The sequence below is a fragment of the Dermacentor variabilis genome, chromosome 10 (genome assembly GCF_050947875.1).
Source record: "Dermacentor variabilis isolate Ectoservices chromosome 10, ASM5094787v1, whole genome shotgun sequence".
Lineage (NCBI taxonomy): Eukaryota > Metazoa > Arthropoda > Arachnida > Ixodida > Ixodidae > Dermacentor > Dermacentor variabilis.
The window spans coordinates 90,509,447-90,535,646 of NC_134577.1; the positions used below are offsets into that span (position 1 = coordinate 90,509,447).

Genomic DNA, 26,200 nt, shown 5'->3' on the forward strand with positions numbered 1-26,200 from the left:
CTCGAGGTGAGCGCTTACGAGGCTGCCCCCCACTACACGTGCAAGGGTGTCATCCGTGGCGTCTCCCTTACCGACGGGCCCGCGGCGATCGGCAAAAAACTCGTGAACCCGAGAAATCCCACGGCGCTGGGCGCCAAAAGAATCAAGAACGCCGGCACCGTGATAGTTCTGTTCGAGGGGTACCGGGTGCCAAATTTTGTCTCCTACTATCGCCAGGTGCACTTTATTTCGCAAGCAAATGGACGTGTGTTACAGCTGCGGCAGACTCGGGCACCGCTCCGACGTCTGCCCTTCGCCCAACGACGCCATCTGCAGAGGATGCGGAGAAGCAAACCCCGATGCTCAGCATAGGTGCGATCCCAAATGCAAGCTGTGCGGAGGCGACCACCTTACCGCCGCCAAGGAGTGCAAGCGACGATTTCAGACGCCATATCTCGTCAGGCGCAGAGGGGGGCAACGCTCCCGCGCCCTCAACGGCGAACATTTTCCGCCCATGGAGGGCGCGAATCAAGCCCGGCAAGCATCGCCTGAACGCCAATACGGTCGCAGCCGCTCCCGGTCAAGGGGCATATCCAGGTCTCGTGGCCGCTCCAGCGTTCGCACCAGGAGCCGCTCCGTCTCCAGGGCCAGGTCGAGGTCAAGATCCCTGTCGCGATCCATATCCAGGTCCAGATCCGGTTCCAGAACCCAACCAGCATCCGGGCCTCAGCCCGCCTCCACCCGTTGCGGAAAGCAGCCGACCCTTGTTTGGGCCGATCTGGTACGACCCAAGCCCGGCGCCAATACCGAGGCTGCTGCGGCATCTCGTAGCAACCCGCCCACAGAGCAAGCTAGAGACGCGGAAGTCATCCGCTTACGCAAAGGAAACGACGACCTCAGGAACACCATCAAGAGGCTAGTTAGCGAAATGGCTGAGATTAGGAAACTCGTTTCGAATGTGTCGGGTAACGGTGCGTCAGTCACGGCCACCGAGACTCCAATCCCAGCTCCGGTAGACGGTACTGCGATGTCCTCCAAACGCAGGGCAGTACTCTGAAACAAACATGTGAATCGGGAGCGTTGTCTGCAGAAGTCAGCGAGATTAAGCAAAGTCTCATTGGGCTGGCAGACGGCCTCAAACAGGTCACCGCTAGCGTCGCTTGCCTCAGTGATAACGTTCGCCAAATTCAGGTTGCGCTCGGGGACCCCAACAGGGGCCTCGTTGCTCTCGCAGATCGCATCGACGCCATTTAGGCGCGAATGGCTTCATTCGCCTCCGTCGTACAACCGCTAACCGTTCCCGCCATACTAAAGGAAGCTACACTTCATTATCCCATTAGCGCGGCGACGGGAGGTCCCATTCTTTGCACAGGCCTAACTGCCCCGTTACGTGGTAGTCCGTCAGCTCAGCCATAATGGATAGATCCAAAGAGAGTTTTCGCACTTGGCAATGGAACTGCAGAGAGTATTCTAACAAAAAAGCCCCTCTGCAGCAGTTTTTCAGGTCTTTCGCTGCGAAACCTCAAGTCATTGCTCTCCAGGAAACAATCTCCGCCGCCTCACTCCAGGGCTACAGGGCCGTGTCGGGCCGGCCTGGCGGGCGAGGGATTTGCACCTTGATCGATAAACGGCTAACTCATGTTACCCACGACCTCAAGCTGGCGAGTGGTAGAATCGAATATGTCATGTTCTAAATCCTGCTCGACGTTCGGCAGCGGAATCAACGCAGAAACGCAGTCGGCGACTTCAACGCACCATATGGCATCTGGGGTTACGTCTACAACACTACCAAGGGGCGCAACCTGTGGCAAGACGCCAACGAGATGGACCTCACTCTGGTCACTGACAAGAATTTTCCTACGTGCATCGGCAACTCCGTCACCCGGGACTCGACACCCGACCTCGCCTTCGTGAGGAACGTCGAGGACGTGGTTTGGGAGAACACCGCCATGGAGTTCGGCAGCGACCACTACATTCTCGAGACCAACTTCAAGGTGTCTCGGAGTAGGGTCAGTGAATTCACGTTCATCAATTGGGACCATTTTCGCAAGATTCGTGAAGAACCCGGGAGAGCCAGGGCACCCGCCGCCCTCGAAGAATGGTGTGAAGGCATCCGGAACGACGCTTCCGCGGCCACCAAGAAAGTGGAAACAGATCTCAACGTCGACCGGACGGACAGCTGACTCGCCCACCTGATCGAGGCCAAAACCACCCTGCTCCGCCGATGGAAGGGTCAAAGGCTCAATCGCAGACTCCGAAAGAAGATTTCGGAGCTCAACAAGGTCATCGATGTCCACTGCACGGCGCTATGCCAGCAGCAGTGGGACGAGCTCTGCGAATCCATCGACGGACAGATGCGCAACGGCAAATCCTGGGGTATGCTGAAGCACCCTCTCGACGAAAGTGGCTCGAAGTCAAATCAAAGGCATACGTTGGCCGGGGCCCTTCACGAAGCCACCAGGTCTCAAACGGTCGATGAACTCGTCGCAAACCTCATACAGAAGTACCTGCCTGTCCGTCGCGGCGGAGATCCGTCGACCCAACTCCCGGAATACCGAGGCCCTCCACGCCCGGAGCTGGACGAAAACTTCTCCATTGCCGAGGTGAGACAGGCCATCTTCGCGCTCAACCGCAAGTCTGCGCCGGGTCCGGACGGAGTCACCAACAGAATGCCGAGAAACCTCGACGACACGCCGATTATCTTTCTGACCGACAAGATAAACGAGTCCTGGAAGAGGGGCATTGTACCTGCAGAATGGAAGACGGCCAGCACGGTGCTCATTCCCAAGCCCGGCAAGGCCCCGAACATCGAAAACTTGAGGCCGATTTCTCTGACCTCCTGCGTCGGCAAGGTCATGGAGCGCGTCGTCCTCAACAGGCTTAACGGGTACCTCGAAGACAACGAGGTTTACACGTAGAACACGATCGGCTTCCGCGCCGGACTCTCAACGCAGGATGCCATGAAACTAATCAAGCATCAGATTGTGGATGGCCGTTCCAGAGACGTCAAGGCTCTGCTCGGTCTGGACCTCTAGAAGGCTTTCGACAACGTGCTCCACACCTTCATTGTCAAGACCATTCAGACCTGGGTCTCGGTTCCAGATTCCACAGCTACGTCAGCTCTTTTCTAACTGACAGGCAGGCCAAGCTTCGCATTGGAGACTTCAGCTCCGAAGATGTGCCCCTCGGAGGGCGGGGCACACCTCAGGGCGCCGTCATCTCCCCAACACTATTTAACATCTGTATGATTGGTCTTTCCGAGAGGTTGGCGCGCGTCGAGGAGGTCAAGCACACCATCTACGCCGATGACATCACCATATGGTGCTCGCGCGGCTGCGAGGGCAGAGTCGAAGAAGCCATGCAGGAGTCGATCGACGTGATACAGGAGTATCTCCGCCCCACCGGGCTTCGATACTCCTCCGCCAAGTAGGAGCTCCTACTTTACAGAAAAGAGAAGGGAGGCAGACCCAAAGATTGGAACCCAGTCTCCGAAAGCAGCATCAGACTTCGCACTTGTGACGGGGGGGATGATACCCAGGGTTGACGTTATTCGGGTCCTGGGCATGTTTGTGGAATTCAACGGCGGGAACGGAACTGCTCTCAGCAAGATCATCGCAAAGACGGACAACGCTTTCCGCCTCGTTCGCAGAATCGCAAACCGGCATCGAGGAATGAAGGAAAACAATCTTCTCAGCCTGATCTATGCCTTCGTACTCTGCCACTTCACGTACACAATTTCTATGCACAACTGGCTCAGAGCGGAGCGAGATAAGCTCAACATTCTTACCCGCAAAATAGTCAAGAGGGCTCTTGGGCTACCCATCAGGACCCATACCGAGGATCTCTTGAAGCTGGGGGTACATAACACCGCCGAGGAGATTGCCGAAGCCCAAGAACGCGCGCAACTCTGTCGCCTGACGACCACAGCGGCAGGTAAACGCATCCTCGAAGAGCTGGTTTACCACCCTGCGGAACTCCCGATTGTCAGTACTCCCATCCCTAGGTGCATTCGAGACAAGTTCGTAGTGGCCCCTGTGCCCCGAAACGTCCATCCCGTCCACAACGAGGGCAGACGCAAGGCCAGAGGAGCAGCCATCCTCAAACACATCAAGCAACACGACATTAGAGCAAGCTTCGTCGACGCCGCGGAGTACAGTGACGGGAAAACCTTTGCCGTCGTTGTGGTCGACTCGAGCGGCAAGATTTCCTATAGCGCCTCGATTCGCACTTCAGACCCCGGAGTCGCCGAGCAAGTCGCCATCGCCCTCGCCCTGCTAGACGGTCGTGGGTCCGAAATCTATAGTGATTCGATAACGGCAGTTAGGGCTTTTCAGAAGGGTTGCATCGCCAAGGAAGCTGTTCGTCTTCTTAGCGGCTCGAGTCCACATGCTCTCACAAACCATTCAATTCACTGGTTTCCCGCTCACGTAGAATCGGTCGAGGGTGCTCCCACGAACCTCAATGAGTCTGCCCACGAGGCTGCGCGTGACCTCACCGACCGCGCTTCCTCTATAAGGAGCACAGCCTCCCCTCCTCTCTACGGTCATAGGGACGCTCCCGCTACTCACAACGAGATTATTAAATATTTCTACATGTCCAGAAGGGTCTTTCCACCCCCTCACCCCAGGTTGAATAGGGCGCAAGCCGTTTCGCTTAGGCTTCTACAGACCAGCACATATCCGTGTCTGTACGCTCTCCACGAGGCTTACCAAGACGTGTATTGCGACGACGCCTGCCCGTCCTGCGGCCAGACCTCCACTCTACCTCACATGCTCTGGGAGGGCCGGGTCGACATACCCCAGGTTCATCAAGGAAGGTGGGACTCGCTTCTGCGTAGCCCCGCTCTAGAAAAGCAAATCCTGGCCGTCCGGCGTGCCCGCGACCGGACCGGTGGGCTAGACCTGCCGGTCCCGACGTGGGACTAGCCGGGTGCGCGACGAGTTCACGTCCTCGCCGGACCTGCAATAAGGTTTACTCACTCACTCAATACATGTGCCCATTCATACCGGATAAACAGCACGCGCTTCCACAGGCGGCCACGTTGTCAGCACGCGTCTGTCTGCCATCGTGATTTGTACTCGAATAACCTCGGGCACGCCGGTATGCTGCTACTCGCTCTCTTCTTCGGCGCCGTGGGCGTGCGTCATTCCTCCTCCGCTGACGCTTCTTCCGTCGTTGAACCAGCAACGGGCGTGGATTTTTATGGCGATTGTTTGTTTCACCTGGCCTACCATCTTTCCTTAAAAAAAAAAAAAAAGAAGACGAACTTATTTTCGGAACGTCCCTCGTATAACATTACGGGCTCAATCTGCTCGGTGGCTCGCGCGCATTTCAAAGATGGACATCACAGCTCGATCCTTTTCCTAATGCGATCACGAAAAAGGCTGCGGTGAGCACCAACGAACCGAACCAACTGAATCGACAACGTTTAGGAATAACGAGCGCTCTTGCCACTTCGACTGTGACGTCATAGGGAAAGGCTGCGATGCTGCTCGATCGAAAACAACAGTAGCGTTTACGCGAATGTGGCAATAGCGCATCGCATCATTTTTTTTTCTAAGCGTTCCGTATACACCTAAAGGGACGTTTAGTATTCTCGTAAATGCCCACTGGCAGTGCGAAATCGGAGTAAGGGCAGGAGAGAAGGGCCAGATAGGAAAAGCGTTGCCCAACAAATGTGGCCTTAAAGGAGCACCGTTGTTAAACATTCGACATGTGATTTCTTGTATAAAATGAAGGTACTAACCCTCTAAACAGTAGAAAAACAAATATAGGCAAACGTCAATGTGTCCCAAGTAATTCGTATTACTGCTTGTTCCTAGAACTACTTTCTGCTTTAGAGATCTGGCGGAGGTGAAGGAACTACAAGAAGGAGGAAAGACTGCGTTAACTGTTTCACACAGTGGCAGGCATCTAAACCATGGGCATGGGTCGCGACGTCATGGCTTGTTCTGTGACGTCATGACTTGCTCTGCGTTCCTCCGCTGTCTGCGGCTGTCAGAAGTTAGCGCAGCCAGAATAAACGACGTCACCACACTTCGCTCGTGCGTCATGACGCCAGGATAATGTCGACGATGAGAACTCCGGTCTTTAAAGCCCTATACTTTCGTGGAGGAAGGAACGAACTAGCGGGGGAGTATTGCGCAAACATGATTGGAGCGAAACATGCCGACCCAACACGCGATCGTCACGTCTGAGCGCGCGGCAGGTTTTAGTGATACCGCTCTGCTGGTAGAGCCAAGGCTGAGTAGCCTAACAAGTCCCGCGTCGAATAAAAGGTACCGGGAACCAAACATTTTCCGCCAGTACGCCGGGTCTCAGAGATTACGTTTCGGGCCGACATTGCAGGGAAAAAGTGGCTTCAGGGAAAGTTGGCTAGCAAAGGCCGGCTGCGTGGCGTAACGCCCCCTCCTAATTTATTTGCTTAGCCCATGACAACTTAAGTATCGAATAATAAATACCATCTTACTTGTCCCAAACTTCGGGATGGTTACGTATCGTTTTTTTTCGTTTATGGTTTTACAAGTGAGAAGCACGTGGTAAGAACCTAAAAAAATGTTTCAGCATACTTCTGTAATGTAACATCCGGAAAGTCGCATAAACGGGTAGAGCCGCCTCCATTGAATTCATGTTAAACCATTAGCGCATCGCATCAAGCAGAAGAGCGCAAGAACCGGGACGCCCGGCGTTCCTTCCCCTTTGCTCATGGTCGAGGCGCGCTAGCTAAAAAAAAAAAAAAGAAAGAAAGAAGAACATGCGCAAGCTCGTTTCGGACGCCATCGAAGGAGGGTTTTGATGCGCTACACGCATGCGCTGACGATTAACATCACGATTCACGGTGCGCGAGCATCTCATTACGCTGCTAATGTTTTCACATTGCTAACGATGGCGCTGAGCGTTCGCCATACGAAACTTGCGAGCAGCCGGCGTCTTAGCGTGACGTCGCCGCCTATCTAGAAAAATTGGTGCACGGTCATTAAAGTTCGTTCTCGAACAAATACGAGGCAGCGTGCGTTTTGTCCAAGAAAAAGCAGACAGACCTTTATTCTTTACGAAAACTTAAAACGCTCCGAGTTTTCATGATCATTAATAGAGCGATTAGAATGTGACGACACTGGACAACGTTTCGGAAGGCATGGAAAAGTGCGGCGTTTCCTATTCACGGCTACGTGTTAGTTTGTTCACAAAAAGACTATGATCCATCTGCACATGCGTTAACCACTTCTAATTATCGTTCTATTCAAGATAGAACTGCGAATAACGCTATCGATAGGGTATAGTAAATTTCTGTACGCACGTAAGGACAGAGGAAACGCGAACATTGAGAAACCAAGCTGTCACGGCACGCGGCGGTGTTCATTCGCTCCAAGGTGGGCAGATAACGGTGCCCCTGACGACACGCTGATCCGACAGGAAAGCAACGACACAAACGCGCATGTCACACGCCCGCTCGCCTGCGAGTGAAACCACACAAACGTGACAGCTTTCGCATCGGGCGCAGCGTTCTGCTCGCCCCTGTGACACAGTGCTCGCAAAAGAGGTTTCTTCGTGCAAATACGGCGACGGGCATTTGTCTCGATGCAACGCATACACAGCACCCGGCGGAATCACCGTTTCCTGTGCGCGTCCATTTCAGAACGCTTACGGCATTGTGCCGCAATTATGCGATGTGGAAACTTGCACGCATTACGAAAAGAGCGACGCATCGCTCCCTCCTATATACGGCCCGCGCAGAAACTGACGTCGGGTGGAGCTCTGACACTTGACGCGAGACGACACTGCCAGCGTCTAGCGATGACGCGCAGCCGGAAGCAGTGTGACAAATTCTGCGACGACCACCCTACCCGCTTCCGACCACGTAATGTCGCATAGCACACGCACAAAAAAAAATCTCTAACCAGGAGGAGCACGCCAGGCCGGCAAGCACGCCAGGCGAGGACGATCGAAGTGGAGCGAAGCGCATAGCGGCAGCTGCACGGAACATAGCCGTGCGCGGCAAAAGGGTTAAAAAAAAGACGACGCGCTGCGATGAGCCGCTACTAATTCGGCTCGCGCGCGCGAGAGAGGGAGAGAAGGCGCCCAAAGTCCCGGAGGCAGAAGGAAAGAGAGAGGCGGTCCTCCTACCTGGATGATGCCGGGCAGCGCGATGACCACTCCGGCCGCGTAGCTGGCCCTCCTCTGGCGACACGTCTTGCAGAGCGCCTTGGCCAAGTCCACCACGTTGCGATAGGGCAGGCTGGCGCGTCGTCCGCCCGCGCCTCGCGGCTCGACGGCCGAACCGCCGCCGCTCTTGGCAGCGCGACGCCCCCCGCCGCCGCCTCCCCCGCTCATGGTCGGAGTGGGCGGGCGGCGGACGACGCGAAGAGTTTTCGGGTGGGCGAGGGACGCCCGAATCAACAGGTAGGCGCCCGCGCCCCGGAGCGGCCCACGGAGCGGGCACCCGCCATCTTCGGCGAAAGCGCGGCCGAGGACGTCGCACGCCGCCCTCCGCCGCTGGAACGGAAACGAAACCACGCGGCGACTCCGACCGCCGGGGACAACGACGCGCGGGCCACCGACCACTCACTCGGCGGCAGCAGGCACGACTCTCGCTGCCGTTCGGCACAGATCGGCGGAGCGGGCACGGCGGCGGTGTGTGTGTGTGTGGCGCACACGGATTGCTTCTGCCGCGCCCGGTTGCCAGCCACCTCGGCGGCACGCACCACGTTCGCTGCCACACCTGCGCGCGCCGGGCAAACGACGACGAGCACCGTGCGCGAGTGTGTGAGCGCGCTCACCTGCGGCGATGGCCCGCCGGCGCTTCGATCCGCGCACTCGCGCGCCAGCGCTGCCACCGGCAGCGTCGGGATGTGCGCGCGGAGGGAGGGGGCAAGGGATATTTCGGTGGCCGCGGCCATCGATCCACGTGGGACCCTCTGCCGGAGGAGCACGGGCCGCCAAAAGACGACAGCGACGCCGCCACAGGTGGCGAACGCCGGCCGCCGTGGCAAGGTCGACACGCCTCTCCCTTCGGGCACTCGCCGTATAGCGGCTGTCTCGCGGTCCTCCGCATCCTTCGCTTCGCCGAGGCGAGGAAGGAGGGGCTCGCCCACAGTCGACGGCAGGGATGAGGAATCGCTTCTGTGCCAGTTGGATTCGAACTCGCGACGTCGACGTGCGAGCTATCGCTCCGTAGTCCCAGCACGGTCGCGTTTAGTGCGGCAGAAAAGTGTATGACTCTACGAGGCCAAGCGATCACCGCGAGGCCAAGGTTCACGTCCGCCTTCGGTCGGAAACCAGCCTTGTGTATCCATCCGCCTTTTCAGCCTCACATAAACCGAGTACAACCATGGACTCCAGAAGCGGGGAGGCAGGAGGGGCTTGAGCTTACCTGGCCCTCGGAAACGAGGGGGCTCAACACCCCTCCTTTCCCAACCTTCAGCTTCCCTTATTCGTACGCAGGACACACACAACACACATGCTAACTGTGTTATCGTTGCACAAAGAAATATCGCCCGCTTAAACCGAGCAGGACAATACGCGCAGTGACCCTTTCCACTGTCTCCTTTCCTAGACACCAGCCGCGTGTCACCCACGAAACGCACGGAACCAGCACACGTCACGTACAAACAACTTCATACGGCGCCCCACGGCGTCCCGATCCTCGGGAAGCTGAGGGGAAGGGTCTCAGCCTGTCCTTTCAACATCGGCGAATGTTTTGAGCCCAGTCACTCGAAGAACACTCCCGAATCCTCCGAGCACACGCGTGCGCTGTCAAACTTCGGATCAGGCCACATACGGATGAAAACAGGCGGTTGATATACGAGGCGTTTTGCTTGCGAGAATCGGAAAACTGCATTAGCGCACCTTCTCCTCCGTATCACGCGTAAAGATATCAGTTATTTGGCCGGGAGGATGCGTGGCGCACGCGCGCGATAACCGATTTGCAGGACGTGACAGGTGTATACTCTCGAATCTCGACGTGAGTGTGCGTCTTTCATGAACGCTATCATTGTGGCAGTACATCAAGTTGATGCGCAGCGCCCGGGCCCGCGCAGCTCGTGTTTGTGTTTTCGTCTTCCTTAGCGCCTACAACCACGTTTCATGATGCCATTAGCCAGCTTTTCCATTAAGCGATAGCGCCCATTGCTTCAAAACTTCTTTGACTCGCAATAGTTCGAAAGCCTCCCATGACGAATGAGAAGGCCGACGGTGTCCGGGGTATGGGGTGTTGAGTACAGCTGTTACTGAATTTTTAAAGCGAGGCTTTCTGAGCACACGCTCTTCCTGACCGTGACTGCTGGGCTCCTGCCGAGTAGGCGCGAACATCGCTTATAGCACGTGCAGTGGCGTAGCTAGGTCGTCTGGCACCCGGGGCCCTTAGCTCTTCTGTCACCCCCCCCCCCCCCCGGGTGTAGTCGAGGAAGGCAAGGATATCGACAAGTTTCGGGTGTCTTCAGACGTATATGACACCCCCCCCCCCCCCCGTACTGGCCCCGTGCACCCGGGGCCCACGGCCCCCCGGCCCCCCCTGTTGCTACGCCACTGAGCACGTGACATGGAGACCACGCGGCGCCCCGTGAGCGCGCGCCAGCTTCCATCAGGCCGTGGGCGTAGGAATGAAACGGGAAAAATACTGGTCAACCTCGCTCCCCCGTCTCTCGCGTCGTATACGTACACCTGTCCTCGCCATTCTTACCTCGTGACGTCACCGCATCGACGTCTCGGCGTGCGTACCCGTGAACTGCCGTTTGCATTTTCCGCGTAGCTCGTGAGCGGCGCACTACGTGACAGCGCATTAAAGATGCGGCCAACACGGTCCATGAACATAACGACAGCAGGCGATTGCGCGTTGCATAGCTAGACGACCATAAGACAATTGTACGCATCGCGTTTATTTGTATAGCAATTAAGGAACCGCTTCACGAACGCTTCGCAAAGATTGCACTATGTGCGTCGGACCTGCATACTTATTTTTAATGTTTAATTCAACATTTATCCTGGTCAGACTCTGTCACAGACGGTACTATTCCTCTCTTTTCCAATTATACTGCGTGGACAGAACATCAGCCATGCAGCCTAGACTGACAGGCAGAAATTTTATAACTGGAGTATTGCTATGGGACGAGTGTGCCCTGGTTATTGCAGCGAAAGAAGGCATTTTAAGCTATTTTAGATACGCGCTGATGCTCAATTTCGCTTCTCAAGTCGTCTCAGCAGTTAAATCAACTGTAAACTTTTGAGCGCGTCTCAAAAAAAGCTTGGAAATAGTTTCAAAACATTTGTACACATTCTATAATGATAAATAACTCACGTATTCACGACAATACTTTCATAATTCCTTTATACAATTTCAACAATGAAAAAAACTCGCAAATTTTGAATAGCACGTTACGTAATGTGTATTTTTTTACGCAAAAGGAGTTGATCAATCCTTCGCGACAAATTCTTGCCCATGTCTTGCGCTAGCTGGTTCCAAGTTGTGCCTGCAAATGTTCTCAATTCCGATTTTTAAATTTCACCGCCCCACCCAGTTCTTCACCGTCCTCGATTGTACCTCCCCTTCCAACGGCACCCATTCTGTAACTCTAATGGCCCCCCGGTTATCTGCCCTACGCATTACGTGACCTGCCCATCATCTCCTTTCTTTCCTTGTAATGTCCACTAAAATTACCTTTGCTCCCGTTAGCCTCTGATCCACACCGCTCTCTTGTCTTTTAACGTAACGCATAACATATTGGAGCGCAGCTCTCAGGCACCCGTTCCTGCGTTGAGCGTCGGCGCCCCTCGGTGTAACCGAGCGAACGAGCACAGCGAAAGAAGAAAGAGCGAAGGCGGAAAGCAGAGGGTGATCAAAGACGGCGATAGCGAAGAAAGCGCGAGGAGGAGGGTGCAGCGGAACCATGAGGCGTAAAGCGAAGGAAGGAAGGTATGGCGAAAGCGTGAGAAGAAAATCGTACTGCCGCGCAAGACATGCTATGCGACGACGATCGCCAGAGTAGCGCGCGTCGTCTGTTCCCTGATGACGCCATCGATAAGGCATGCGACGAGCCCGTCAGCCGATACCACATATGGAAACAAAGCGCTGCATGAGCGGACGTCCGCCTGCGGTGGCTGCTGTGAATCGCGGCTACGCGCGATTTGCCTCGCCTCGCGCGATATCCCGATTGGCGAGGCAGTCGCGCCACACTTCGCTCCGCTTGCAACGTACCGCACGAGAGAGATTGTCCGCGTAAGCCAATATATCGCGAAATGAAAACACGTCCAGAGCTGCACTCAAATTTCGCATTAGGGAGTATCGTAATCGTCGTTGGTGCTTTTCCGTTCCACCGCTCCTTGCGCGGCCCTTTAATTCTTATCGAGCCTCTTTATTAACCTCACAGTCCCCGATTTGGTGATGCCAGCCACCTACAACTCATTTTACAGGTGGCTATATGCGAGGTGTCTTATTTTATCGTGAGCGCAACTTGTAAATGTCAGACGTATTATGTACAACAATTCTATTTATTGAGCTAGATTTCTCTGAGCCGCAGACATCACCTGTACAAAAAATGAAAGTGAATACTTCACTAATTAACAAATTTCCTCTGACTTTAATCTAATCACTTTATAATAGATATTGTAGTTTACGAATGTAGCCAGTGTCTTTGAAAGTCACATTCAATTGGAACAAAATTTAGCAATGACACAAGTTTCCAGATATGCATTCCCAACGTTCACAACGAAATGCATGGGTGTTCCAGAAAAACGTTTACCCTCAGTGCAAAGCAAGGTGTTTATAGTAAAAGAGTAAGTGGAACAGCAGTGCATTTTTAACGCGATAGCGTTAAGGAGCTCGTGTCGCAGAAAAGCCGGTGTCGTCGGCGTCGGTGTCGGCGTCCGCGGCGTTGGCCGTGAGCGATAAATCACGGCAGGCACTTCATAAATAAAAAGCAACTTCCAAGATGGGCTGGGTGGGGATCGAACCAGGGTCTCCGGAGTGTGAGACGGAGACGTTACCACTCAGCCACGAGTTTTTTTTTTCTTTATTGTACTCACTCAGCCACGAGTTCGACGCTTGAAAGGGGTACAAACGCGCTTCTAGTGAACGCGGTGTTGCCTTAAAAACGTGCCGTACAAAGTTATACTGCGGTGTATATCGGTAATTATGAGCATGTAACTTACAGAAGTCGCATTTACACGAGTAGCGAAGTAAGTTTCCGCTACATTGCTTCTGCGCTTACCGCACACGCAGAGCCATCTTGCGGCAAACACAGAAGACCCCCTCCTCTCAATGTACGGCGCTGCGCCGACAGGTGGCGCGCCATGCGCGCATTGGGGCTGTGCGCGGACCGGTGCCAGGCGCGTCGCGGCTAACTCTCCCCTGACGACGCTTCGCCGTGCTCCCACGCGGGTTGCAGAATCAAGCGCCGTTCCTTTCTTTAGATCACTATCTATCTATCTCTCTGCCCGTGCCGATCACGACGTTTGGCTGGCGTAGATCGTTTCCCCCTCCGAGACATCGAGTTCTTTGGTTCGTTCCGTTTGCTCAGGCGCACGTTTCGTTGCCGCGCCGAACGCTGCGTTGCTCGACGCTCTCCGTGTGATAGGTGGCCGCAAAGTCCGATGCGGGGCGCCTCGTAAGTGATCCCTGCGCCGTAGCGCATTGTCTTACACCCCTTGGCGGGTCGATGGGAACGCTGTCGCGTTCCACTCTTGAAGGCGAAGCTTAAGCGTCCACCAATTTTTTACCACAAGTTCGACACTGTTTATCTCAAAACTGGTGCTATAGCTTCAAAAATTCGTTTTAAATGGATGCGCCTTGAAAAATCACCGGTTTCATTTCCTCTATTCCTGCGCACGCGCTAAACAGCTGAAAAGCAAACCATAGTGATATTTTGCTAGTTAATCAATTACGCGTATACCTGTTTCCCGTGCAAGTAATGCGTCCTCTTCGAGTATTTTAGCTCAACAAGCAGATTTGTGCTACATATCACAGACAACTCTTAAAAAATTCCGTCAACGTTAAAATAAAAACACCCGGTATATAACCCGATTCGTTCTACACGGGCAGTACCGTTTGAGCTATATACTCGACGCGACGCACTCAGCAAATTCTCGGGAGAGGGGAGGAAGGGGTTTGCTAGGAAAGCTTCGCATTAAAAAAGAAACGGAGCCCACAGGCACGCATAATCAGAAACGCGGCTCCGCAATTTGCGTCCGATACAAGGAATGCCACTATAGGCGCGACGTCCGCATGCCGGCATAACGTGGATGGAATTCGTAATCTCACGACGATATTTTCGGCCACGTCAAGTGCGACGCGTTCCTGCGCATTTCTTGGCGGTCACATGTCGTCACGCCTGGCGGGCTGGTCGAATATTCCGTGCGAAGGCTGCGCGTAGGACGAGCGTGAAGCGAAAGCGAACTTGTTTTGACGACAGCGCGGCGGGATATATGGAAGGTATCAGTGTATAGGGTGCCAATGAGTTTCTCGTAATTATTTACAGGGAGTAACCGGCCGCTGCATAATGCTGTGCGGGAACGTCGGGAAGTGGTGGCTTCGCGAATTGGCATCTTTCTCGGTAATGCCAAGACACTGTAAAGAAGCGTGTGGCTAGCAGCGTTCTGTTCGTTGCGATGGTTCATCACATTCTTCATTGTTCTGCAACAGTACTTTATTCAGGAATTGTAACTCGTGCTGAAGTATGCAGTTATATGGAACGTGAAACGACCAAAGTACACGTGGGTGCATTGGGTAAGTACTCCTGGGTAAACAGAGTTTAAGTATTCGTAGGAACTCATAGGTAATTGTGTGTCCTGTATCCCCCTTTCTTTGTCCGCGTCTTCTAAAGTCCACTTCGGAAAGGCTAAAGCTGTCTAGTGGCTCGGTACAATATGGTAGCGTAGACTGTATCCAGTGTACAGGGTGGCCAATCAGAGATTTCTCTAGGCTACATGCCACTCGATCGTTAACATTTAAGGTGACAAACTGCGAATTACTACGAAAGTTAACACAGTATATGGATCGGTGCTCTCATGATTCGTCAGCAGCGAATGAGAGATCCTCTGTCGCGGTGGCTGAGAGCACGACGTTGGATTTCAATAGAGGAGGTGCAAGAACGCCTTGAACTTAGATTCAGGTTCACGTAAAAAAAAAACAGGTGCTTGAAATTTTAAACAAAATAATTATGTATGACGTACTGCATGCAAACGTGCGTAGTCTGCCAGTCAGTATAAAAACTGCAAGTAAAAACATTTCTTACGTATAGCAGGCTTCTGTTTAATAATAGTATGTATACCTCGAAACCCACACCTCACATATACACATCTTTAAAACCTCCTTGCATAACGACACACCTTTCATGAGCCAGTTCCACCAGGAATGCTTCCCTTTGTCAATTGGAGTTGAGTATGCCCTTTCTTTCCTTCCTTCTTTCTTTCTTTCTTTCTTTTTTGACGACCCGTGCTATCCGTGCCACTTTCCGCGTCAATTTAAAACATAATTCTCTGTTTCGGAGATAAAATCATTCTTGCACAATCTGCAAAAAATAAAAGTTTTATCTCCAACAGAGGGAATGACATTCTCACTTCGACGCAGAAAGTGTAGAACGGATTTCGCGAGCCGAGACATGGCGGTTAAACATCGCAACGATACAGCTCGTAGTTCCTCGGCTCAAATGTACACGTGCCTCTTAAGCTACACGTAGCACTCTCCGTTTTATTGCGCTATCAACTACACGGACGTTCGATGAACACAACCGCCACCACCGTTGTCGTGCTCTTCCGCTATCGACGGCGCATGCGCCGTTCGCAAGCAGAGATTTTGGGGGTCTCCCGATATAGAGTACGTTTGGCTGCAGCAACAGCGAAGCGAAGCGGACGCTCCGCCAGCGCTCCGCTCGATCAGCTCGGTGGTGGAGCCAGGACGGCGTCCTGCCTTCCTTTCCTGGCAGGAGTGTCGTGCGCGCGCATATCGCAACGACACTAGCGTTTCTTCTCAGCTGTTGTGGTTATGTAGTACTGTCTGAGCAGTACGGTCACTTAAACGTCGAGCTCACCTTATGGAATATGTCATCGGGCACTGACGAACGACGAAGATTGTCCACTCTGGTCTCATGTCGCCCACTATCGATGGGCGACGCCTACGATACTTACTGCCTGCGCTCTTCATTGATGGATGGATGGATGGATGGATGGATGTATGCTATGAGCGTCCCCTCTGAAATGGGGCTGTGGGTTGCGCCACGCAGCTCTTTTCCTTGTTTGCCGAGTGGCCTACCCACCTTACCATTTTTTTTACAAGCATAAATTACAAGCATCACACTGTCCCATACAACAGTGGGACCGAACTGGGCTGGAAAACTCCCTACTTTTCTGTCACCAAACCTCTAGCCGCATTTTGCTAAAGTCTCTTGCTGACATCAAACCAGCGTTGTAGAAATGCGCTCTGGCCTGCTGCCAGAGCGCATTTCTTTCTACCCAGCAGGGGTAGCCTTCGCAGCAGCGTCGCGCGGACATTTTGGACTTGCGCGTAATTAGAACATCGTCAGAGAAGTGCAAGGGCAGAACTAAACCATGCTACCGCGATCATTGTTTCGCCCTGACCAGCCGTGGTTGCTTAGTGGGTATGGCGTTGGGCGGCTAAGCACGAGGTCTCGGGGATACGAATCCCCGTGACGCGGCCGAATTTAGGTGGGGGCAAAATGCGAAAACATCCCGTGTATTTAGATTCAGGTGCACGCTGAAGAACACCTGGAGGTCCAAATTATTGCGAAGTCCTCCACTACGCTGTGCTTCATAATCGAATCGTGGTGCTTGCACGTAAAATCCCATAACTTGAATTTAACTTATTCTTTCTCCCTGCGGCGAGACGGCCAATTTCTTGTCACCCGTAGTTCGACAACGACCCGTCAGCAACACCCTAACCTAATAATCAGGCATTAAACCTGCTTCGTCTTCCCTGCGTTCAATAACTTGCAATAAAGTTTGGTGGTGCTTGTGATTTACGACCTAACGCCTGCTTATTACGAAAAAAAATGTCCGTAGTTTATAGGAAGAGTTTTTCTAAAAGTTACAGAGCAACCGTGTGCTACTGTAGTTACCGAAACGAACGACCACAACGCTCGAATCTTCATTTCTTCGGCTCCGTCAACAATCTCACTGTCGCAACTGTCTGTGTTGCATTTCTAACGTCAATCTAGTAATAGACATTGTCAAAACACATGCCTACGTCATTTTTCCGGTTTCTTCATATCCATTGATGCATTCCGCGGACTTATTGTGGGACGATTAATCTCGGCGATGCTATTCGTTGCGCGAGACGCAGTACACAGCGCGTTGTGTGATTGCAGCGGTCCTGCTCCATCAGCCAATGAGCGCGCACGGAAAGTGACGTACGAAAGTCGAAGTACGTCACCGCAGACTTCTTTGAGCGTACCGCGGGCAGCCGCGGAGGTTGTTTCTGGGTGTTCCGAGGAGGAGGATAAAACACTTTTTGAAAGGAATGAAAAGACGCGAGTGACGAGAGGTTCTGATTCTTCTTGCTTCCGGGTCACGCCGGTGAAGGGACTCCCAAGTCCAGGAGTCCAAAGGCTGCCGAAGGCCGGACCGGCATGCCACACCGGCTGCTGCTGGTCTCGCGAATTTTAGCTGGACAGAACCGCCTCTTCTGGGGTTGGGTTTGCGATTGGGGGAACGTTGGGAGTATTGGGGCCGGGCCTGCGCAAAGATACTTCGCAATTCTATCATGACACGATACAAGATACCCGGGCAACAAGTATTTCAGACACATATTCAAGATGCTACCGACAGTTGTTCCTACCGGCACGGTACTTTTCATTTGTATCTCAAGATACTTCGATAAATTAGAATATTGCTTATTATAAATCTCTAACATGTAGCAGAAAACGAGTATGCCCAGAAACGTTTGCTTGGAAATATATTTCCACTAACTTAGTTTCATTTGGATCAAATGTCTGTCGGTACCTCAAGAGTTTCGTCTTTCGTGATCAATGTATAATAGTTTCATTCCGAAACAATTCATTGGGGTTGGTGTAGCTACTTAAGATGACATGTTTTTATACGCTGCACTATCAACCGTTTTTACTTTTCGCTATTGTAATTGATGCGAATCGCTGCTCTGCTTGCATGCCGACCAGCTGGGCGGGTAGCCAAGTAATTGCAAAAACGCCAATAAGAAGCGTCTGTAGAATGGCGCAAATACCGCAGTGAAGTTTTAACTTTGTCCGTAAATGTATTATTATTCACGGAATAGCGGATCACGAGACATATCTGCAGCGGCAACAACGCTGGCAGTGACATCTTTTGTGACGCGTCTTGTATACAAAGAGCACATAAAGCTTCAATGACCAACTTGCTGTACTTATCTGCTGGCCTAAAGCGCGCCTTAGCGACATATTCCTTAACGTGCAATCATTATACGATTTTGCATCTACGAGAAATCTTGTGCAGCTTAACAACGTTTCGTAAGTATCGTAGTGGCACAGAGCCTCGCAAGATGTCGCCGCTTTTCACACTATTGTAGCTTCGGTTACCTGGTGATTAACAGTAGGAAGTTTAAGGGTGAGGTTAAAAAAAGAAGAATGTATCCAAGTAAAATGGAAAGGCGCTTCCGTATCACCCAATCACAGTGAATACGTGGAAACACGATACAGGCGGCAGCACTAATATAGCTATGGCATTTAAGCATGAAGTATCGAGTATTGTCAACTTACCTGTTATAAGGGCACGCAATAGAAAATTCCGTGCCTATAGAAATTCAAGCGGCTTAATGGCAACAGTATCAGCTTGAGAAGCGGAGTTTATCCAGCGTTTGGCACGCTGACTTTGTGATAGTATCTTGTATCATGTATCCTAAGATACGCGATACATTCTTTCATGTATCGGAAGTACATACACTGATACACGTCTTGCCAGACGTATCGTGACACAGATACAAGATACCCAAAGAGTATATGTAAGATAGTATTTAAGGTACATGCATATTCGACACTCCCCAGCACTGGCTGGGCCAAGCCCAAGTGGTGTAATACAGCGAGGCAGACTCTCAGCGTTGCGGAAACTTGTGGGAGTATATATAGGGTGGCTTGCACTGCGCGATAGAGGTTTACGTGAGGATAGGTGTTTGCAGTTTCCGCCCCGCGGATGACTCCTACAGATTGAGGGTTTTACGAGCAGGGCGAGATAGACAGCGGGACAGGCGGTATATAGTGTCGGAGGAGGTTTGGATAGGTAAGGGCTATGGGTTCCATGCAAGTTCCTTGTGCAGCGGGGCACGAATGGCATTAGCTCGGGTAACGGCGTGCGCCCGGTGGTTCCCACTGGGAGAACCGTGGCCAGGAGTCCATACTATAGTCATGTAGCGGGAAATGGAGGCTGCGTTGGGGAGCACACGATAGGCGGAAGGGAGGCATGTGGCTAACTGCCACATGCCTCCAGCGAGTCGGAAATGAGGATGACACCATCACGTTTTGGGCGTTCCACAAGGGCGATGGCAATGACCGCCTCCTCCTATTCAGCCGTGCTGGTGTTCCGGAAGAAAGTCGTGGTTACTTCCTGCAGGTTGCTGTAGACGACGCTCACCGTGTAGGCTGAACGATGGGGTATCTTGGCCGCATGCAGGCGAAGTGTATGAATGGGGTGGTCGCCATAGCGGCCGAGTCATGCTTCACTGGGGGGAACGACAAAGGCAGGAATTTATCGCGGCGGCAATTATACGGACGCTCTACGCACGCTTGCACCGATGAATTGGAGTTGTTGTGCTGTCCAACTATGGACGCCGGATGCGCCATACGCGCGCGCGGGATTAGAGGCTACCCAGATACGGAGAGTACGTTTGGCTCTAAAAATGACGTAGCGAAGTGGACGCACCCTCTGCACTCCACTCGATCGGCTTGGTGGCGGAGCCCGGACGGCGTCCTCCCTTCCGTTCGTGGCGCTAGCGTTGTATGCAGGCATAGTGCAAGAACACTAGCGTTTGTTCTCAGCTGTTGCGTGTGCGCACTGGTCTTATCATAACGAGCACTAAACACCAAGCTAACGTATCGAATATTTCACTAGGTGCCCAATAACGATGACGGTTATTATTTCCGGTGTCATCACGCGCGCCATCGAGGTGCGATGTCTGCAAACCCCCTGCCGGCGCTCTTCACGGATGGATGGGCGCTATGCACGGGCGGACCATTTGAAATGGGGCAGTCGGTCGCGCAACCAAGCTCGTTTAGCTATTTTGCCGAATGTATTCCTTATCTTATTCCTTCACAGACAAAATATTGCCACCATCAAATTTCTGAAATTTTTTGCCACCAAACCTTCAACCGCATTTTATTAGGCTCTGTTACGGACATCACGCCAGCGTTGTGAGACAATTGGGGTCAGACCACTGTTTTTTCAGCCCTGCAGGAGTTGCCTTGCCAGCAGCGTCGCGCCGACATTTTCCACTTGCGTGTAGTTAGAACATCGTCTCAGGAGTTCAACCTCAAAACTAAACCCCGGTATTGCTGTCAATGTTTCACCATGCGGGCGAAACTGCTCATTGCTGGTCACCCTTACTTCGACAAAGACCCGTCAGCAGTACCCAGACCAGATAATTAGGCATCAAGCCTACCTAACTTCCCTGCGTTTCATAGCTGGGAATAAGGTTTGGTGCTACTTGTGAGTTATAGCCCAATGCCTACTGATTAAAAAAAATTGTTCGTAGTACATAGGAGGAGTTTTGTAAAAGTTAGGAAACAGCCTTGTGCTACTGTAGTTGTCAAAACGAAAGAGCACTATGCTCGAGGCCTCGTTGGTTCGGCTCCTTCAGTGTAGCCGGGTTGCTGTACATGGTGGACACAGTATATTTCTATCGTTAATCTAGTACTAATAGACATTTTCAAAACATATTTCATGTTGAATCTTCCGGTTTCTTCACATCGATTCATGCATTCTGGGGCCGTATTCTCGGACGATACAATTTCGGCGATGCTACTCGCCGCGCGCGACGCAGTACAGGGCGCGTTGTACGATTCCAGGGGTTCATCCATATTAGCCAATGAGCGCGCACGGAAAGTGACATCTCCGGAAGTGACGTACGAAAGTCGAAGTACGTCACCGCCGACTTCTTTGAGCGTACCGCGAGCTGCCGCGGAGGTCGTGTGTTCCGAGGAGGAGGATGAAACGTTTATTCAAATAAATGAAAAGACGGCAGTGACGAGGACTTCTGATTCCTCTTGCTTCCGTGTTGCGCCAGTGAAGGGACGGCTCAGTCCAGGAGTCCTACTGCTTATCTTATTTTGTTATAGCGCAAGCGTGACACGGACAACAGAAGGCACATCTGACACGCACAGCGCTGTTGCCTTCTGTGCCGTGCCTTCTGTTGTCCGTGTCAAGCTTGCGCTATAACAAAATAAGATATGCCGTACCAACAAGCCCCTATTGCTATCCTCGTCCTACTGCTCCCGCGGGCCGGACCGACCAGCCACACCAGCTGCTGCTGGTCAAGCGGATTGTTGCTGGACAGAACCGCCTCTTCGGGGGTTGGGTTTGCGAATAGGGCACAGTTGGGTGTATCGGGACAAGCCCAATACTCCCAGCCTAATTACGTGAAAACTGTCAATGAGAAAATTGTAGAGCAACATCAAACACTCCCGATGCAGCTTTCTGTTGCTCAATACGTACTACATAAATGTGTTTTGCTACGATTTGTTAATCCCGTTTCCTGCTATACATGCACAGTAGTGTTGCTTACGGTATTGTCATTGAAGGCCTCTATTAGTGTCCTCTGTTAGAATAACCTGCTCAATTATTTACCAGTTTCCTATCTTAGTTCATATATAACAATGTTGTCTCTGTTACTACAATTGCATAAACACAGTGTATCCATCCCCTCTGTAACGCCTTTTGGGGCTGAAGGCGTTCAAATAAATAAATAAACAAATAAATAAATAAATAGATAAATAAAATAAATAAATAAATAAATAATGGTCATATTTCGTTGAAGTCACACAGCCGTTCGAAGCCCAAAGGACGGACTTTAGGCAAATACATGTAGCTCCCATCATGCCCTCTGGCTAATTCGCCATACTTGCAGCTCACGTAGACACTAACGCCACAGTTGTTCCTTCTATATTAATTCTTGCTGGAAATACCACGCGTTAGAAGACTCGCATATACGGTGGCGCCAGATCTGCCTCTAGGTAATATTGTAAGAAACTACAAGAACGAAATGAGGCCCCCAACCGTTCTTTATTTCGCGTGTTTCAGCGACGACCGTCTCTCGTTAATAAATTTACGGCATTAGAGATGAAAGGATAAGTCTTGTTTACATCTGCTTTTGTTTACTTGCGAAAGCGAGATTATTGCTGACATCTTCGATTAGCATAATCAAGTTTCCCAATGGCCATATGTAAACGCAAGGACAGCTGGGAGAATTGGAATTGTAACATGATGAAACATCGCGGAAGCCCAGCACACGGCTACGAAACAAGACGTAGCAATCAATCTAAACAAAATTTTATTGAAAAAGAAAATGCATATACATGATAGTGGCGGTGATCTATTGGCATCCCCTTCCGAACGGGGCGGTGACGAATGGTCATGAATTCACCGTTGCCAGCGCAAGCAAGACGAGGACAGAAGGAATAGGGACTTACACACACACACACACTCGCACACACTCGCACGCACGCGCACACACACACACACACACACACACACACACACACACACACACACACACACACACACACACACACACACACACACACACACACACACACACACACACACACACACACACACACACACCTGACACCCCCCGAAGGGGATCCCGACACCACTAAAGATATCATTTCAGACCAACCCCACCCCCTGCTCTCTTAGAGACAGGCAGTCATCCCGGAAAAGAATTACGCTGATGCTATGGTATGCTATGGTGATAGGTTTAAGAAACGTTTACTCTTTGCGGAGGTGCACGCTACGTGGCCCTGAATCTGAGGCCCAATTTTGATGTTCAGCGCGGAGACCACAGAGCGCAGACGACTAAGCAGGCGACAGTGTTACACTGCCAACTGCAGGGAGCGGAGAAACCCTGACGTCGCGGTATAAACGCAAGACACGTCCGTGTGTTTTCGACCATGCAATTTTGCCGGCGCTCAGAGTGTCACGCCGTAAACTATAATCACAGTTAATGGACAGCTAGAGGCATTTCACTGTCGTCACGGGTATACCTTTATTTGGCCGTAAGAGCTCCGTCGCACTGGAGCTGGTTCTATTCGCCGCTATCAACACAATTAGATTTTTTCGGGGCCCGATACCGGTGTCACTACAGCAGCCGCGAGCACTTCAACGGCAGTCGCTCGTACTGCGGCGCTGTTGGCGTGTCGGTCGTCTCGCGGGGGTGGTCCCATTTTGGCCTTACGCACTGCCTGCTCAAGAAAGCGTTCAGATTTTGGCGTTTGGCATAAACCTACGAGGCCGCTAAGTGCCTCGAAAAGGAATTACGAGCAAGGACGGTGCCAGCCACCGCTGTGTTTCGTAAACTATAAAGTTTAATTGGTGTGTTTCTGTTAATTAGCAGCTTTTCCTTCATCATTTGTTGATAAAAAGCGTTCAGCCTTAATTAGAAAAAATAACGCCGTAAGAAGAGCGCTAGCCCCGTGAACTACCCCCCCCCCTCTCTGCCGTTCGATCAAGAACGATATAATCAATGACTTCGTATTCATACCTCCCCGCGTTTTGGTAACATCCCCCCAGCCCCTGCAAAAAAAAAGAGAAGAAATCGCAGTTCTGGATAAACACATGAGAAGGAGCACACATATAAACAGTACTAGAACGGAGACAAAACTAAAGATTCAGTTGTAAGTAATCTCTGTTGATGAATCATTCACTTCGCCCGTATTTATAAATAAGCTCAAATGTTTTGAAAATAAAGACAAGTGCTGAGTGCGGTGACCAACGTGCCGGCCATAACTGCACGCACGAATGCGGCCGAAGTACTCGTGGGTACACTGAGTTCTTCGGTACACGTGGCTAACTGTGTGTCCTGTACCACCCTTTGTTTATCCGCGTCTTCTAGCTCAAAAATTCATTTCGGAAAGGCACGTGACCTGACAGTGGCCCGGTACAATATGGTGTCATACACTGTATCCAGTGTACAGGCTGGACAGTAAGTGATTTGTCTAGACAATATTGTGACACGCTGACGAAGATGTCTTAATCCTGGTCGGAAGACGACGACGCTCTGGACTTCGAGCGCTGTCTACCATGTTGTCAGCTGCTGTAATTATTGTAAATATCTTGTAAATGTACGTCTAACTGTTTTTAACCCCGTAACATTTTTGGTCGAGGTTGCGGGATCATTATCAAGACGGATTTACGCAGCGGGCGCTCCTTGGCTGCATCTACAATGCTAGCTCAAGGCGAGGATGCTTCGGGCCCGTCGGCACCCACGCCTATTGTCATTCTAGCACAACCCCGCGACCCAGGAACCTTTTCTGGCACCGACGACATTGATGTTGAAGACTGGCTTCAACTATATGAGCGGGTGAGCGCCAGCAGCCACTGGGACCAGACCATCATGCTCGCTAATGTGATATTTTACCTCGTCGGCACGGCACGCGTCTGGTTTCAGACCCACGAGGAGGAACTTACCAGCTGGGACATTTGTACACAAAAGCTCAAAGATTTGTTTGGCAAGCCTGTTGGACGTCAGCGCGCCGCCCAAGAAGACCTCGCTTCGCGTGTCCAGGCGTGCACTGAATCCTACCTCACGTACATCCAGGACGTGCTCGCTCTGTGCCGCAAAGTGGGTCTGAAGATGTCCGAACCTGATAAGGTTGCACATGTCGTTAAGGGCATATCAGATGATCCGTTCCATCTCCTTGTCTTCAAGAATTTTTCTACTGTGCAAGCCATCATTATCGAATGCCGGCGGTTTGAAGAAGCCAAGAGTCGCGGCATTGCCAACACGGCTGCTACGTCCACCTTCGAAGACCTCCGCAGTCCGCCCACACCCAACCGCTTTGATGACATCCTCCATGTCATCCGACGTGAAATAGAAGCCGCATTTCCTATCACGACCCCAACCCATGGCCCCGACAAGTGCCAGGCGACCGTCTCATTGATACAGTCCGTCGTGCGCCAAGAATTGGCCAACGTTGGCTTGACCAACGTCTGCTCAGTTAATTGGCCTGACTACACTCCTTCCAGCACTGTCATACGCACCCACAGCCTAAATGCCCCAACCCGGTATCGAAACCCGACCGAATGGCGTACTCCAGACGACAGGCCTATATGCTTCACTTGTGGCCGTATCGGCCATATTTCACGTCACTGCCGGTCTTCGTGGAATTCGACACCCTGGTCCTACCATCCAGCTCACGGCCCTCATGCTGCTCCTCGGTTCCCCCCGCCAACGCAGCCAGTAAATTCTGGCGACACTTCTCTGCCTACCCGCTCTAGCCGCTCTCCTTCGCCACGTCGCCGCTTCTCCCGATCGCCCCCATCTCGCCGATCACCGTCCCCTAGCTCCTTCCGGCGCACCCTTCCGGAAAACTAACGGGTGCAGCACCTGGAGGTGATGCTGCCAAACCGACCCGACGCAAAAATTCTCTTGTGACCTTGCCCACACATCGGAACCTCATTGAAGTGAACGTGGATGGTGTACCTGTTACGGCTCTGATTGGCGCGCACGTATCTGTGATGAATGCTCAGCTTCGGAATCGTCTCAAGAAAGTGCTCACTCCTGCCCCGTCGCCTGTGGTCCAAGTCGCCGACGGTGGAACACCAGCCGTTATTGGCATGTGTCCGGCTTGCGTGGGTGTCACCGGACATCATACTTCTGTTTTATTTTATGTTCTAGAGCACTGCCCTCACGACCCCATCCTGGGCCTTGACTTTCTGTCTACACATTCCGCTTTGATAGACTGTTCTGCTGGTGTTGTGCAACTCGCTCTAGCTGCTGCTACTGACCCTCCCGATAGTGCTCCGATACGGCTATGTTCCACACAGCATATTCGCCTCCCTCACCGTGCCGTTACCTACATAGGTGTCTCCCCCGTTCCAGCTGTACCAGACGGTGACTACATCGTGTCCTCTAATCCGGATGTCCTGCTCTCGCATAACGTCGCTTTTCCTCACGCCGTCATTACCTTTTCGGACAACACGTCCTGCCTTCCGCATGTGAACTTTGGACTCTGTACACAAGTACTCCCGCGCGGAATATCCCTGGCGCAAATAACGCCAGCCAGAGACTACCACA

General features: G+C 52.1%; 1 protein-coding gene across 3 annotated transcripts in view; it reads right to left on the reverse strand.

The window, feature by feature from the left end:
* LOC142560808 (rho GTPase-activating protein 29-like) overlaps positions 1 to 26,200 on the reverse strand; it is a 250,426-nt gene that overhangs the window by 154,009 nt on the left and 70,217 nt on the right. For 2 of the 3 annotated variants that reach the window (XM_075673170.1, XM_075673169.1), the window contains exon 1: positions 8,104 to 8,367. The exons of the other annotated variant lie outside the window; for it this stretch is intronic. In XM_075673170.1, the coding sequence (XP_075529285.1) occupies positions 8,104 to 8,310 (207 nt within the window). In that variant the 5' untranslated portion in view covers positions 8,311 to 8,367. Of the gene's footprint in view, positions 1 to 8,103; positions 8,368 to 26,200 lie in introns of those variants that run through there. 3 annotated transcript variants of the gene reach the window in all.